The 16,980-nt window shown below is 42.5% G+C and overlaps 1 protein-coding gene across 1 annotated transcript; it reads left to right on the forward strand.

Annotated features, from left to right (window-relative positions):
* Positions 1-208: 208 nt before the first annotated feature.
* Positions 209-16,507, forward strand: EIF2S2 (eukaryotic translation initiation factor 2 subunit beta). Its single transcript, XM_081009616.1, has 9 exons — positions 209-410; positions 3,525-3,705; positions 4,865-4,968; positions 6,279-6,417; positions 8,241-8,341; positions 10,288-10,436; positions 11,671-11,727; positions 14,623-14,708; positions 16,053-16,507. Exons 1-9 carry the CDS (start codon positions 396-398, stop codon positions 16,226-16,228), a joined length of 1,008 nt encoding a protein of 335 aa, XP_080865742.1. The 5' UTR covers positions 209-395; the 3' UTR covers positions 16,229-16,507.
* Positions 16,508-16,980: the final 473 nt, after the last annotated feature.

The following is a 16,980-nucleotide window of genomic DNA, read 5'->3' on the forward strand; positions in this document are numbered from 1 at the left end:
CCGCTCGACTAACGCGCGCCGGGCCCCGCCCTGCCTGCCTGTGACCTCACCAGCTCGACTTCCTCATCCCCTGAGCAACACGTGCTGTAGTCCCAATCCCCGGACTCCTGCCGCGCTTGCGCAGCGGCTGGACTACGATTCCCGAGAGGCTCGGGCGAGGCGGGGCGTGGAGTGAGTGCTGCGCATGCGTCCATCCGGGGTAGCCGGCCCCTGTCTCTTGTCTCCTCCTGCTGCTGATGCAAGAGCTGAGCGCGGCGGCGAGGTGGGCAGAGAGGCGAGAGGTGCCTGGGAGACGGAGCGAGGAGTGACTGACTTGGCCGGCGGCGTTGCGGCCACCCAGAGCGGGGACGAGCCCTTCCGAGCTTCTGCCTTGAGGGCCGGCGAGAGCCGCAGCCATGTCGGGAGACGAGGTGAGGGCCCGGGCGCGCCTAGGCCGCGGGTGACGCGGGGCTGTGGCCGCCGCCGCCATGTGAGGAGCCAGGCCTGAGGCCTTCCCTCGCCCTGACCGGAGCCCGGCTGGGGGCTCCCCTGCCCGGCCTGCTTCGTGTCGCGCTGGTTCCTCCGGCTTGAACGGAGGTCGCTCCGTCCTCGCCCGAGTCGCTTTAGGGAGAGGCGCTTGTTGGTCCCTTCCAGTGGGCAGCGAGGTGCTTCCTCTCACTTTCCACGGATCAGGACATAAAAGGGAGGCCCGCTGGATCCAGGCTACAGGCCCGTCCAGTCCAGCATCCCGTTTCCTTCAGGGGCTAATTCGATGCCTATTCGAGGACACGAGCTCGCTCCCTTCCCTTCCGCCCCTGAGAAATCAGAGAGCGCTCAGAATCTCTTCACACGTTACATCAAACGCGAATTGGCTCATGCGTGTACACTTAATAGAAAGGTGTAGGGTCACTTCATGTAGCCTTTAATTTTATTTTTTTTAAAAGAGAAAAGCCTCTGCCATAAAACGTAAAGAGTGAGTGCAGCCATCTTGGTTACAAGCATGTGTAAAGGTGCTGGAAGCGTTGGGTGTGGGCGCCAGTGAAATGCACGTTTCACAGCAGGCCTATGCTCGCCATCACGTAATGTGTGGATTAGAATACCCTGTGCTTTATCCCGACTTCTGTGCTGATGGGGAAGACCCCTGCCTCTTTAATTGGTGTTAAACCGTTGTAACCACACTTGATGTGTTTAGGTGTACAGTACAGCCAACACATCTTGTGCTTTTGTTTAGAGAGTTAGCAGAGCTCTTCTCTCTTTACCCCCACTTCTGTAGGCTGGGCTTTCTCATCCTTTTGTACTATGGACAATTGTGCCTGTGTAATACTTGCATGCTGTGTTTGTGCTAGTTTATTGCTTGAGTCCCAAACAACGTTTTGTGGAAATTCAGGTTTAGAATTAATTGTGAAGCTCATCAAGTCAATGACTCTTGGACCTTGTGAAATAAATGGACTTGAAAAGAATTGGCATACTTAACAGCATTGATTTAAGCTTGTAATCTTGCTTGGAGTAAGGAAGAATTAAACTCCTCATTTTAAGTTCTGATCAAGGCAAGCTGGCTGTCTTGAATCAATTTAGGTACCTAGTCTTTTGTGCAGAATAAAATTATTGATGGTTTGTTTTTATTAAGATTTGTTGATTAGATGGTTGAGCTTTTCCACTCCTTTCTATGGTAGTAGTGGCATTGTGCAGCTTCTAACCCAGAGATGTGCTAGGGTTTACACCAGGGGTCAGCATACTTTTTCAGCAGGGGGCTGGTCCACTGTCCCTCAGACCTTGTGGGGGGGCGGACTATATTTTTTGGGAAAAAATGAACAGATTCCTATGCCTCACAAATAACCCAGAGATGCATTTTAAATAAAATCACACATTCTACTCATGTGAAAACACCAGGCAGGCCCCACAAATAACCCAGAGATGCATTTTAAATAAAAGGACACATTCTATTCATGTAAAAACTCGCTGATTCCTGGACCGTCCACAGGCCAGATTGAGAAGGCAATTGAGCCAGATCTGGCCCCCGGGCCTTAGTTTGCCTACCCATGGTTTACACCCGAAAACTGCAGGTGCAGTACATAATAGAGCCTTCAGTGGATTTATCTCATAATTATTATTTGTGAACACTTGTTAGCCCATTTTAAATGGGTATCCTTAACTATAATGTACTAAGGTGACATTACCTACATAATCTAGAAATTAAGAACTGTACCTGGCTATTTAGAAACTTTTCTTCACCCAGGAGAATTCTCATTTTAGCTTGATGAGTCAAGACTATTTCAGCCCATCATTTTTCTGAATATTTTAAAGAATAATCACTACAGCTGTTTTTATAAGTTCCTGCGCTAAGTATGTGATGCATGTGCTGATGTCATTCATGGCATCACTGGGTTGCAAACTATAATATCTGCATAATATAGTTTTAAAATATTGCTCAGAAAAAGACCAAATTCACAGTAAGACCAATCAAAATGTCACAAGGGTTATATGCATGTTGGTTTATTATCAGTGTATCTGGCAAAATGTTGAAATCATTTGGAGAGCTATGAAATACATGCAGTTCTTTCTGCATGAGACTTGCATGTCTTCCAATAATGTAAGAACCAATCTGTAGCATCATAGTGGATACTAAGGGAAAACACTCATCCTGCTCTCATCATTGCAGTGCATGCTGGGGGAAGCAGTCCAAAAATGCATTTAATAGGCGAACAAGTTTATTGTGGAGAGAGAACTAGTCAGAATGAGACTATTAGTTTAATTCTTAAGGTACAGAGAAGATTCTTGAGATATTGTTTTACTGCCAAAGATAATAAGAGAAACATATCAAATACTTGGATATCTTTTGTCTTTATAGGTGCATTGTATATAGATTTGTTTTATGGGGAACTGAACTGTACATGCAGGAAACTCTAATTGGGGGTCTAAATTCCTAACTAGTTCTGTTTAACCAGCTGACATGATGGGACTACCTTGCTTTACTAATCTCATATGTCTGAAAAATGATTGAAACCACAACAAGGTTTATTCTTGTCTTACTGTTTATGATTTGTTTAAGTGCTGGCCTCTAGTTTGTTTCCTCCCTGCCTGGCAGGAGCAAACACACAACAAGTGGTAAGTCAGAAATAAACCAAGGCTTGTTATTGGTTTATTTATGCCTTACTGCTTATGGTTTGTTTCAAGCAAGTCATGGTCCTGGTTCAGATGACAGAGAAGCCATGCTGTGGCTTGTGGGAGGCATTTTTATGTTTAAAACAAATTGCTGGTTATTGTGATGTGCAAACCAAACCAATATCTATTAGAGAAATCTTGAAATGTCTTTTTTAAAAATAACAATAAAAAACACCTGTTAAACTAAACCTCAAATTCTGCAAGATAGTAGAGCATCTTCACCCCCACCTTGGTTCAAATTATGAAACTCCTTGCAGCTCATGGTGGAAATCTTAACTTTAATAGAATGTTGGTTGCTTAAATATATGTGGTAAACTAGCTTAAGCTGGAGAACTGTTTTAAAAATATTTTTAAAGTTGCATAAGAAAATTTGTTTGTTGTAGATGATTTTTGATCCTACTATGAGCAAGAAGAAGAAGAAGAAAAAGAAGCCCTTTATGCTTGATGAAGAAGGAGGAGATGCTCAGACAGAAGAAATGCAGTTATCAGAAACAAAAGAAATGGAGCCAGAGCCAGTGGAAGACAAAGACACAGAAGCAGATGAAGAGGACAGTAGGAGAAAAGGTAAACTAAAATCTTCATACCTCGGGTTACAGCCGCTTCAGGTTGCGTTTTTCGGGTTACGCACCCCCCGAAACCTGGAAGTACCGGAACGGGTTACTTCTGGGTTTCGGCAGTCTCGCATGCGCAAAAGTGCTAAATTGCGCTATGTGCAGAAGCATCGAATTGCAACCCATGTGTGCGCAGACGCGCCGCTGCGGGTTGCGAATGCTGCGGGTTGTGAACGTGCATCCTGCATGGATCACGTTCGCAACCCGAGTGTCCACTGTATACGGTAACTAAATCCACCTTGCCTTGCAGTAGTTAAATTTACATGGGATAACCCCATGTTTGCTGCCATGACTTCCTTGAATTTAGGAAGCAAAGGTCCTAATTCTGTTATTCACATACACCAAATCCACTGAAATCAATTCATAGGATTGCAGCCCTGGGGACCCACCATCTGCTACATATGACAAACCCAATGTTGCACAAACAGATTTCCTGTTCCTCTCCTGCAGCCACCTGCAGCCCTCCAGTCTATTCTAACCCTCTTGTTTATGCCAGCCTTCTGCCTTCATCGGTAAGCATTTTAATTCTGTAGCACTTTTAAAGGATTGGGCTACAAGCTTATTTTGTGCATTTCATAAGAATCCTGGTTAGAATGGTATTTTCCTATAATTAACAGGTTATAAAGCAACCCAGCAGTTTCATTTCCTACCCCCATTGTTACAGATATTAAAGTAATGGCATGTAGCAATAAACCCTACCTTCTGTGGTATGTCTTGCCAGCTAAAATATAGGCTCTATTTTTTTAAAAAACTGGGAACCAGTTCTTGTTTATACTTTCAGTAGCACACTTTGATTTTTTTTAGTCAGATGCTATGTCAGTCATGAATGGTGATAGCATCTTCAAAAGTCACCATTGATCAACTTTCTACACATTGCTAAGGTATTGCACAATATTTTTTCAAACAGACCACTTCGTTCACACAATCACTTCATTTCACGGCAGCTAAGCTAAAGCTGATTTCCACTAATCTTGAAATGTTGCTGCTGGGTGCAGAAAGGTCTGGAGAATTTTTCCTGAATTATTGTTGCTGCATACATGATATTGATGAATATATTTCAGTGTTGCATTTTTGTAATATAATTGCTCTGTAATGTTGCTTTTGACTTTCAGATGCATCAAATGACTTAGACGATTTAACATTCTTCAATCAAAAGAAGAAGAAGAAGAAAACAAAAAAGATATTTGACATAGACGAAGCTGAAGAGGGTGTAAAGGTCAGTCTTCCAAAATTACTCAGTTGTGCCCTTTTCCCTTACTGCTCTTGACTAAATATTTTATACAGCATCAGTCCAGTAGAAGTTTAGTTGGTTAAATCATGTAGCTCTAGATATATTTGGTGATATCTAATACTTCTGCTCCATGAACAGAAGGAGAGTTGAGCTCACAGAAAAATACCTTTCCTTTTCTTGGTGCAAAAACATTGGGTACCGCCCATTGGACTGGTGTGGATATAATATTAAACCATAGTTTAGCATGACAGGAATGAACCTTCTTTGGCACAGGGGTGAAGAGTAGTAATGCAATGATATGGCAAGCTGTGGTTAAGCAAAAGCATCTTAACAGTATGCTGTGATTCCCATCAACTAGTATTTAGAGGCATACTGCCTCTGACAGTGGGGTGGAACATAGCCATTGTGGCTAGTGAATATTGAGATCCTTATCCTCCATTAATTTGTCTAATCTTTTGATGTCATCCCAGTTGGTTGCCATCACTGCCACCTTTTCACCTCTCTGCCTTGCTTCTCTTTGCTCTGGCTCCGCATTTAACTTGCAGATTTTCAACCAGCCAGCCTTCAACTGTGTTCAGTTTAAATGCTGCAAGTTAAATGTGCATGACATGTGATTCTGTTGTACTCTGCTGTTTTCTGCTGCTGTAATTGCCGTATGCTTCACTGTTTGTTGTGCAACATTAGCTTATCCTATGTTCCTTCCTAAATGATGTCTTGCACCAGCTGGGATCTGTAGACTATGTACACTTAAGAGTTACAAACCAGCAGCCACCAGCCACCCTGGTTATTCTGTTTGAAGGGTAGGCAATAAAGCACTTTGATATAAGTGTAACCTAATTTTTTTTAATACATCCACAGTGTGTGGTATCCATTCTAAGAATCACTTGTACCAGAACACTTAGATACTTGAGAAAAGGAACTCTAGAATCAAATTTTCAATAGATAACGGTGGCTCAGTTTTCATGAAGAGCATGTTGCATATTTTAGAACTGTGCCGTATTCTGGTTTGCATCCAGTGATGCCATGCTACTGATGGAAGACTTCTGCCAGTGGAATGGGAAGGGAAGCCATTTGGGGTGATATTTCCCTCCCCTTTAAATCTGCTTTAGAGAGGATACCTCAACCCTATGGAGTAGAATTGGGCTGAAGGGAAGAAAATCACAGAAAATGTTGGCCTTCCTCTTTGGCCTATGAAGCCTCTCAGTGGAGTGGCACTTTTGGATATAGCCTTTTAATTTTGCTGTTACTTTGTATAAATGCCTGCTATTTTATGTCTCTTCCACATTATGTTAAAGGACCTGAAAATTGAGGGGGATGTTCAAGAGGTAGCAGCAGAACAAGCAGAAGATGACCTTGATATCATGCTTGGAAAGAAGAAGAAGAAGAAGACTGTGAAGTTTCCAGATGAGGATGACATATTGGATAAAGATGAAGGTGATTTTCTTTTCTTTTTTTGTGTGTGTGTTTGCTATGAGTGAAAGAATAATGTTAAATGTTGGAACAAAACATACTCACACCTGGTAGAGTGGAAGAAAAGCTGTCTTTCATAACATTTACTTCCACAGTAGCTCCAACTTCACCATACAGTTCAGCATTTATGGATGCAGCCACCTTTCCTTCTGTGTTGTTTTCTTTCTATGTCTCTCCCTCCCTCTCTTCCTCTCTTCCTGCTTTCTCAGAATTCCAATGGGGTCCCGTGAAGGGAGGGGGAACTCTTTTGAAACTCTCAATAGGATCTCACTTTCAGTTGTCAATCAAAACCAGGGATCAGCAACCTAAGGCCCATGGGCTGGAAGCGACCCGCGGAGGTCGCTTGACCAGCCTATGAGCCTCCCCAGAACCGAGCCGTGCGCTGCGCTAAACCAGTGCAGCACGGCATGGGAACTCACTTCCACAGCGCCGGAAATTGTGTCTGCGCATGTGCAGACGCTCAAAATCGCAGGCACACGTGCTCACACGCAATCCGGCCCACACAGGGGTCTCCACAGGACCGATCTGGCCCAGGCAAGATAAACCTTGCTGACCCCTGATCAAAACAATGGGAGGTCATTTCTTCAAAGCTAGTATAGGCAGCAACTGATTTGCTGCAGGGGTTACTTTCCAGACCCCTGCATGTGTTGTTGGGACCCATGTAAGGCTGCCCCACACCACCCCTTTTTGTGCTGTTTTTGGGGCACTTCTGGGTTCAGAGCAATGTGCTGTTGCACGCATAGTAGACACGCCTAAAGCAGTTGTTGCCTGTATCTAAAATAACCATAAACTTAAGCCTTAATACAAATTTCTCCAGGAAACCCTGGGACTCTTTGTGTATACTGAGAACTGTTTTTGAGACGCCGAGGCTACTTTGAACTAAAATTCCCAGAGTTTCTTGAGAAAAGCTGACAATATTGCGTCTTCCTTCCTCTATCCTCTTTTGTTTGTGGATTTAGGTTGCATGCACATCTGCTCTCATGGCTTCTCTCTTCAAACCATGAGTTGTAACAAAGCAACAAGGTTTGTGTTCTTGGCTTTATGCACATGATTTGTTTAGGGCAGGCATGGCCAAACTCGGCCCTCCAGGTGTTTTGGGACTATAGTTCCCATCATCATTCCCATCATCATGACCACTGGTACTGTTAGCTAGAGATGATGGGAGTTGTAGTCCCAAAACATCTGGAGGGCTATGTTTGGCCATGCCTGGTTTAGGGGGAACAAACCATGATGCTAATTTGCACAAACTACTAAGCCAAACCATGGCTTAGTTCCTGGTAGTGTGGCAGCAGCAGGGCCAGAGGAAGGAGCAAAGCAGCCACAGATTTCTAAATAAACACCAGCATGCTTGTTCATTCATGATAAGCCATAGTTGTCCACAAATCATGTGAGTGCCATTTTTATTTGATTTAGCAAATCTGAATATTTTCATCCCCCCCCCCCCCCGTAAAACTAATTGCTATTCACATATGGAAGACAGGAGTGCCTGGCGTGCTCTGCTCCATGGGGTCACGAAGAGTCGGACACGACTAAACGACTAAACAACAATACAACATTCACATATGCCAAACACTTCCATGGGAAGACAAGGGAGAGCTGTGTTTCCCTTCCAGAAGGATCCGGTGTCACTTTAGATGATCCCTTAAATTTCAAGACTAGTTTCTGCCTGTTGTTAGTTGGTTGAAAGTTTTCTTTTGTATCCCATGTTTGTAAAAGTAAGTGACACTTTGTCCAAGACCAACTGGAAGACTGTTCCTTCGATCTCAAGTATATTTCTTACTCTACAGCATTGGAGGATGAAGACAGCAAAAAAGATGATGGAATCTCCTTTAGCTCTCAGTCAGGACCTGCATGGGCAGGCTCAGAGAGGGACTACACATATGATGAGGTAAATAGTTTATATGCCTCTTACTAATCTGTTTCTGTTGATAGCTTGTTTGGGGGGCATGTGAACAAATATAGCCTAAAATTGCTTTCGATTTATATAAGGCTTGGTGCATTTTGTTAAACTTGGGCTGTATGAACAAAGGAGAATGAATTATTTCTGTAGGGCTTTAATCAGGAGGTCATGAAGTACATTCACATACACTTCAGTGAGAGTTCTTAACTCTGTCTTTCTGGCCAGGAAGATTATGTTCATCGAAGTCACATGCTTCCTGTGGCACAAGCAGTTGCCCTGTGACAGAAAGATATGTTTTGGAAACAGAAGAGTGGGCTCTACTCCTGTACACTTAATTCAAAAAGGTCAAGAATAAGGTTATTTCTCATGTTTAAAGCAACATGCATGCCTGTCAGCACAGCTCTGAATGAAATATAGGGGCTGAGGCATAGAGGACTGAATATGGTGTTAAACTAAAGTAACAATTGATGTGAATAGGGCCTGTTGTGCCCTTCCCTAAGGCGAAGAGCATTCTTTGTTCAGCCCTAACTCCTGCCCAGAAACACGTGCACTTGCTATCAGTAAATAGAAATAAAATAACTTACTGCAATCTGTGGTTCTGAAAATGCGGAGTGGGACTTGCTGAGGAAGCAGTAGCAGTGATGCAAGATGTTTGAAATGAATCTCCTAATTCTTGATGTCTTCAGATTTGCCCAGCAGGGAGAGCTTACACCAACCTCTTGGAGTATAGTTGGGAACTACTGCTTTTTGTGGCCTTTAGTTATGATTTCTAGCCCTACTTCTTCCCTTGCTACACTTTACAAAGCAAAAGGAAGCAATATGACATAAATTGTTGTTGTTTCATTGGAGACATTATTACTTTTTTCTCTGAGGAGCTAAAACAAGAGTCTGGTCACTGCTATTAAAAGCTTGGTTCCATGTGTTTAACATGCAGAGGACATAACAGCCACTGGTTCTGCCACTGACCTCTCTGTACCAGTGTTAGAAACCGAGATATGAAAGTAAGGAGCTAAATGGTACCTTAAACCTAGGTTATGGGCCCAACAATGGAATGTATAGGTCAGGGGTCAGCAAACTTATTCAGCAGGGGGCCAGTCCACTGTCCCTCAGACCATGTGGAGGGCCGGACTATATTTTGAAAAAAAATAATAATGAACCAATTTCTATGCTCTACAAATAACCCAGAGATGCATTTTAAATAAAAGCACACATTTTACTCATGTAAAAACATGCTGATTCCCAGACCATCACAGGCTAGATTTAGAAGGCGTTTGGGCTGGATCCGGCCCCCAGGCCTTAGTTTGCCTACTCGTGGTCTAGGTGCACTTTTTTAAATACAAGAATACAAAGCTGAAAATGAATGAACTGCAGCTAAAATACTGTGTTCATTTTTCACATGGTCTAGTCCTTCCCTTGCCCACCCCCCTAAAATTCTTAAGAGGGCCTCTTCTCTAGGCTTCAGAGAGTAGCTGGAAGTGGGGAGGCAGAAAAAGGTCCTCCTTTTCTTCCACTCTGCAGTTTTAATCTGAAATCCTAGGCGCAGTACTGCATCCAGAGCTCAGAAACTGCTCGCGCTAATGAAATTCCCTGTCACAAAATATGCCTAAAAATGGGAGTTTTGGACTTCTCTGTACACTTAATGGCGTGTGAGAATAGGCTCTCTGTGTTTCCGGCTGTAGACATGATTGAAAGCCCCAGTGCAACTCTGCTGTCCTCTGTGTGGTTTGGTGGGATGCACCAGAGCATGAGAGAAGGGCTGTTCTAAAACACGTCACAGAAGATCAAAATCCCCCATCCTCACCACCCCCACCCCCAAAGCCAAACTTAATATGTTGACATGATCACTGGAAAACCCTTGCTTTTTTGATAACAATAAAGTGAGAGATGGTTCATGACTGAAGTTATAAATATTCCCCCCCCCCATGTGTTTACAGTTGCTGAATCGTGTTTTCAACATTATGCGAGAAAAAAATCCAGATATGGTAGCTGGTGAAAAACGAAAATTTGTCATGAAGCCTCCACAAGTTGTAAGAGTAGGAACCAAGAAAACATCATTTGTCAACTTCACAGATATCTGTAAACTGTAAGTCTGTCTGTATTGCAACTTGGAGCAGGGTGCAGCATTGGGTGGAGGGGAACCATGATCCTTACGTTGTATGCTGTATAGTTATTTAATTGCATGGACTGGAGGGAACTCAGTTGCAAGCAATTGAGTAGCCCTACTGAAGAATTAATGGCTCGAGTATAGAACCATCTTCACTTCAAAGATGTTAGCTTTGTCAGACATCGAAGACAGTTGAAGAACTGAACTTAATGCATCACCACTAAAGGTTATTACACGGAAGGAGTCTTCACTTGGGTGTGTGGTGAGAGTTTGGGATAGCTCCGCAGAAGCACAATGGTGTTTAACAAAACAAAAGGCCAGCTAATTTCTTGTGAATTAAACCAGCCCTTTCATACTCTTAGGGATACTGGATGTCTCTGCCAGCCTCCCACTCAAAACCATCTTTGTGTGTTTGTGTTAAATTCTAATTCAGTGAGTCTTCACTGAAAGCATTCTATTTCAGAAACCAACCAATAGTGTCTGTGTTGCACTGGAATACTAATGTCAGATCAGTTTTCTGTGTTATTTAAGTCTCTTACTGCTGAAATAGAAGCAATCTGGTGTTTACTTTGAAGATTTATATCTTGCTAATCTCTCCTCCCTATCTTTTTCTTGACCGATGCTTTGCTCTCTTCAAAGAGGTCCCCGTCAGGCAGATTTTGCTGAAAGTTTTATATCCTGACCTTTGTGTGTGTGTGCCCGGTATTACTTTCATATTACATCCCTACATTGAGGAACAGCAACATTGACCCTGTGGACACAGATGTACCTGTCAAGGCCTTTCCTGGTGCCCACAAGGTCCCTTCCACTGTCAGTAGAACACTTCATGATGTGTACTTGGTTGCAGTGTGAGTGCCCACAGTAGTTTCTCCTGTTTGCAGATGTGCCCTTAGAGACCCTAGGTAATACTATGTTCTAGGTCAGATGATGATGTGTGGAAGAAATTACTGAGCACTTAATCACTGCATTGAGATGGGCTATTTGCTTAGTACTAAGTGCCCTAAATATATAGTTTGTGATCATAACTTTAATAATAATAATAATAATAATAATAATAATAATAATAATATATTATTTCTACCCCCGCTCATCTGGCTGGGTTTCCCCAGCCACTCTGGGTGGCTTCCAACAGAAGGTTAAAAATACATTAAAACGTCAGTCATTAAAAACTTCCCTAAACAAGATTGCCTTCAGTAAACTTCTTTCTTTATAGATTACATCGTCAACCAAAGCACCTCTTGGCTTTCTTGCTTGCAGAATTGGGTACAAGGTAAGCACCTTCCACTTCTGCAGTGTGTACTCCAGTGTTTCCTGAATGCAGGTGTTAGCTGTCTTCTCTGGGTAAACTATTTTTAAATTTGTTCTCTCTCTTCTGGAAGTTAAGTAAACTTGCTATTAAAGGTGTTGCTTTTGCGTATTTAGATTTGAATTTCATATATCTTAAAGTGGGAGGAAAGGTAGGAGTTGTTTGCAAGAAGACCATATTTTCCCTTGGGGCAGCTGCTAGTACCATTCATGAGCTTGAAGGTTTCTTGCAGCAGATATTTCTTAAAGGTGCAGATGCATACTACTGCTTCTAAATGCTAGTAATTAAGCTTATCGGGGGGGGGGGGGGGACAAGTACTTTGCAAGGCAACCAGTTCTGCATCCTTTCCCAAGGTTCAGGTTCTTGTACTTAAAAGGTAATTTGGGAGTAAAAAGGGGGGGGGATGTTTGACTCGCAGCATCCACTCAGAGACATGTATGCACACAGGGGGAGGGGCACAGATTTCTTCCTCCCCCTCAGCTGTAGTCCTTCACACTAGCCCTGGTTCCTAATTTTCAGAAGGAGAGCAAGCAAGCCTATTTGGCGAGAGGAAGTAACCTCAGGCTATTTGGAATCCAGGCTTGATCAAGGTTTTTTTTTCATTTTCTTTGCGGTGTCTCTTTCTTAAGCATAGGGCAAGTCTTAAGTGGGCAGTTTATGATTAGCTTGTTGGCCGATGTACCACTTTAACTCTTCTTGCTTGCAGATTGGGATTAGATGTGGTGAACAGAACTTTGAAGGGTATCCCTGGCAATTATGTATTACTTGAGCTTTCTTATTTTTTTATTATTTAGTGAATTTATATACCGCCCCATGCCTGGAGGTCTCAGGGCGGTTCACAGAATAAAATCAAAATATAAAACCACAACGTACATAATCAAAATAAAAACAATCCAGTAACTCCCTCGCCCTCCCAATCCACATTTTAAAAGGGCATAGGCACTCCGGACCACTGAGGCCACCTGAGCCTTGAGCGACAGCAAAGGATCCAGGAGTGCCCCCAAGCTACAAACCTGTCCTTCAGAGGAAGTGTAACCCCATCAAGAATAGGCAGTTTCCCACCCATCTGGTCTAGGGAACCACCCATTAACAATGCCTCAGTCTTATCTGGATTGAGTTTCAGTTCGTTGGCTATCATCCAGTCCATTACCAAGGCAAGATACTGGTCCAGCACTTCCACTGCTGAACCTGCAGGTGTAAAGGAGAAATAGAGCTGAATGTCATCAGCATACTGCTGACAATGTACTCCAAACCTCCAGATAACCCCACCCAGCTGTTTCTTGACCAAAGGAGCTGAAAAAACATATAAGAGAGCAGGCAAGATGGGAGTCCTTGCTCTAGTTTGAATTTGTCTTCATGTACTTTTTCAAAAAATGCTTAAAAGTGCAACCAGTGGGAATGTAAATCAATGGTACATGAAGCTTCAGATGATATTTCAGTTCTGATTTGGCATGGATGGTGGTTTGAGGGGTCTGTTTTTAAGCAGGTTGACCTTTGCTGCAGCTTGAGAGGTATAGGGCATTTAATCTAAACCTGCTTCAGCCCCACCTCTAGCCTGCCATATTAATAGACCACATTGTAGGGCTGCCATAAGCTATTCTCTCAGCACAACGTCTCAGCTGTAATAGGAAACTAACAGTGAACATCATTGCAAGACTTTTGCTAGTGACTCTTTCCTGTCCCAAACACTGCTATAAGGGGACAATGAAAATGAGGCCTATTTTTAAATGTACAGCCATACCTCATGTTACGTTTGCTTCAGGTTGAGCGTTTTCAGGTTGCGTCCCGCAGCAACCCGGAAGTACTGGAGAGGGTTACTTCTGGGTTTCGCCGCTCGCGCATGCGCAGACGTGCAAAATGACGACACGCATGTGCAGAAGCGGGGAATCGCGGCACGTGCAGATGTGGGTTGCTTTCCTTTCAGGTTGCAAAAGGGCCTCCAGAACGGATGCCGTTCGCAACCAGAGGTACCACTGTATTGCACTAAATAAGACCTGGTGTTTTTTTTAAAGTAAGATCTCTTCTCTTTTACCAGCTACACTAAACTCTTAGAGTTTTATGCGCAGCTCACACTTCTCTCCCTGGTGACTTCTCAGTGTTAACTTGAAAATGACCTGTCCTCTCTACTCTTTTTTGTTCTGTGTTTCTTTGTCTATCACCTTCTGCTTATTTCTCTTGGAGAAAGAGGAGAAAAAAGGAGTAAATGGCAATAGAAGAAAAGATACACATAAAACTGCTCACCTTCCATTCTTTCATCCTAGTCTTCTCTCTCAGCTAGCTTCAACTTCTACTTTGTTAGTCTGTGCTTTTCTTCTCTCTCTCTCTCTCTCTCTCTCTCTCTCTCTCTCGCGCGCCATACCAGCTAAGTAAAAACAATTTGCAGCAGGAAGGAAAGGAGAGGAGAAAAAGGAAAGTGTTAACTCTTCCCCTTAAACCACATACTTCCACCATCCACCATCCCAACCCTCTGCTGTTTCTTTCTCAACAATCTCATGATGTTCTGTAGCTACTCAGCAGGCACAGTAAAGCTGTGGTGGGATTCCCCCACCTCCATCTTATGTTGGAATTATTTTTATTAAGAGAATTTACAAATTTTGTATACCTTCCCTGAGCACATTGATATGTCCCTTTTGATGCTGCATAGCCTGGTTTTGGCTGCAAAGCTGTCAGCACTCTGGGAATGAGTTCAACTTTAGCAGAAGTGATGAAGTTTGTTGCCTCCATACAAATGGAGGTATCCCCAGCAATTTTAGTTTGTATACGCTTTAATTAGTATTAGGGAAGCTTGCAGCCAAAGAAACATGTTCTGTTTGATAGTGTTATTTAGTTCTAAACTATAAAATTCTTCTTTCAAATCAGTGGCTCTATAGATGGTAACAACCAGCTTGTAATCAAAGGAAGATTCCAACAAAAACAGATAGAAAACGTCTTGAGAAGATATATCAGTAAGTATATTCTGCTTCATTTAAAGTTGATTTCTGTGTTGTGTTAGCACTTAACATGAAAGAGGCAAGTTGATAACTTCATGAGAAAGTTTCAAATATTGTCTAAAATGTGCACATTTTTAACTAAAATATTTACGCCACCTTTATGTGGATAATGATCGTGAAAAATAATAAATCATACAACTTTCAAAAGAGGACAAACCATAGCAGATCCATCATCGTAAGTAGCAATACAACCAACTTGCAATTGTCATTTCTTCTGAAACCATCGTATTTTCACTGGTTGGCATATGACAAGTAGTGTTTGGATGAGGTGGACACTGAGAAGGGCGTTATTTGAATGCAACATGAGGCTCAGATCAAAATCTCTTTACATTGCATCAATCTGAGTGCTTGAGTAGCATGGGAAAAGGGGTCCTGTCTGGAATATCTTGGCTCTAGATGGTTTCTGAAGCAATTCAGCTGAAATGTAGAATGAATAACCCTTCTTGTGAACTTAAGGAGTTTTGAATATCACACATACAAAACGTGTGTATTCAACTGCAGACTTTTTGCTAGCTTACAATAGAACTAGCTCAGTAACAGAAATAGAAGTTTTGGATGTGGAAGATCCTGCTCAGTCTCCGGCATCAGTCTGCTCAGTCTCCGGCATCCGCCGTTAACTGGACCGGGGGAGCAGGTGATGGGCAAAACCTCTGCCTGAGATTCTGGAAAGCCACTGATAGTCCAATAGGTAGTACCGGGCTACTTTGCTAGCCAGTATAAGGCTACCAACATATTAAACGTTTTCAAGGTGATCATTTCGAGTTTCGGCAGCAGGAGCAATTTCTGAATTGTCAGAGAAAAAAGGGTTTCTCTTTTCTTTGGCAGTTCAGAGTTCCATTGATAAAAACTTGACTAACCTATCTGCACAGAGCTTTCCAGACCTACCACTCAAACCATCCTGTGGCACATAGGTTAAATGTGAGTGGGCAAGAAGATAGAACTTTTCGTGGAGTGTTGATTCTTTAGTGCTTTCATCCTAAGGCAGAACTGCATACCAGGAAGATGTATTAATGAGCTAGCGTGCAGTACTGCTCATTTGAGAAGAGGTAATTAACTCTTAAAACAAGTTTATGGGGCAAATAGAGAGCTGCTATTAACTTTAGTCTTCGCAAAATAATTTGTTTATTTCTTTGTAGTAGTACCATTGGTGATTGAAGACAATTGGTGGTGTGACCTAGGCAGTTTGAAAATTATGTTGCCGTGACACAATTAAATTAACTAATCATCCTATACAGTTCAGCATGTGAAATTTTGGTTAATCTCTCGTTGCTAATTCAGCATGTTTAATTGTTCCCCCAGAGGAATATGTCACCTGTCACACATGTCGGTCGCCAGACACAATCTTGCAGAAGGACACCAGATTATATTTTTTGCAGTGCGAGACCTGCCACTCGCGCTGCTCTGTCGCCAGCATCAAAACTGGTTTCCAGGCTGTCACGGGCAAGAGAGCGCAGCTCCGTGCCAAAGCTAACTAGTTGGTTGGTCGACACTGGATTTTTGCAAAGTGATCTGGGCACAAAAGGCTGGACAGGCTTACGACCTGAGTGGATTTCCAATGTATTAAAACAAGATTGTAAAAGCTGCTTGGCTTTGGGTTGGTCTGTGAATTTCTTGCAAGATGCAGATCCTCAAGCTGTTGACATTTGCTAACTGAATATTTTACCAACTGTCAAGTGTGATGAGAGGAGGTGCTTTTTAATCTGTTCATAGAATTCTGTAAAATGCAAGACAAATTAAAGTTATTATAACAGTGACTCATTTCAAGCTTTCTTTCTGTTTCTCTGTTAAAATGACTGCTATGGCGACAATAATACTGTGAATACATGCGAGTGTTGTGGCTGATTCCAAATAATCAAATGTGTTCTAAAAAAAAATGTTTCTTGGAACAAGTATTATAGTAGCAAGTGAGAAAAGGTAATGAATGAAATTCATAAAAGTATTCTGTCATTAAAAATAGATTCTTTCAGATGAATGACTCCATGGATATAAAAAAATTCTAGTTACATGGAGCAAGCCCACAGGTATTTATGATTAAATCTGGATTGATTAGGGTTGGGTTTCCTGTCCATGCTTGGGCTCAGTTTCATCTGTATGCTAATATAGATGAGTTCAGGGCACCTTACTAATGCATAAGGTTTGGGAAACATGTCAGGGTACATGCACATTATCACTGCCAAGTGCTAGCTTCCAAATGTGTGCTAGAGTAATACCTTCAAAATAAATTGTA

Source organism: Podarcis pityusensis (genome assembly GCF_964106645.2).
Source record: "Podarcis pityusensis genome assembly, chromosome: 6".
Taxonomy (NCBI): Eukaryota; Metazoa; Chordata; class Lepidosauria; order Squamata; family Lacertidae; genus Podarcis; species Podarcis pityusensis.

Coding starts and splice junctions, on each gene's coding strand:
- EIF2S2 (XM_081009616.1), top strand. Junction 3,706..4,864: donor AGAGGACAGTAGGAGAAAAG/GTAAACTAAAAT, acceptor TTTGACTTTCAG/ATGCATCAAATGACTTAGAC. Junction 11,728..14,622: donor CTTGCAGAATTGGGTACAAG/GTAAGCACCTTC, acceptor CTTTCAAATCAG/TGGCTCTATAGATGGTAACA.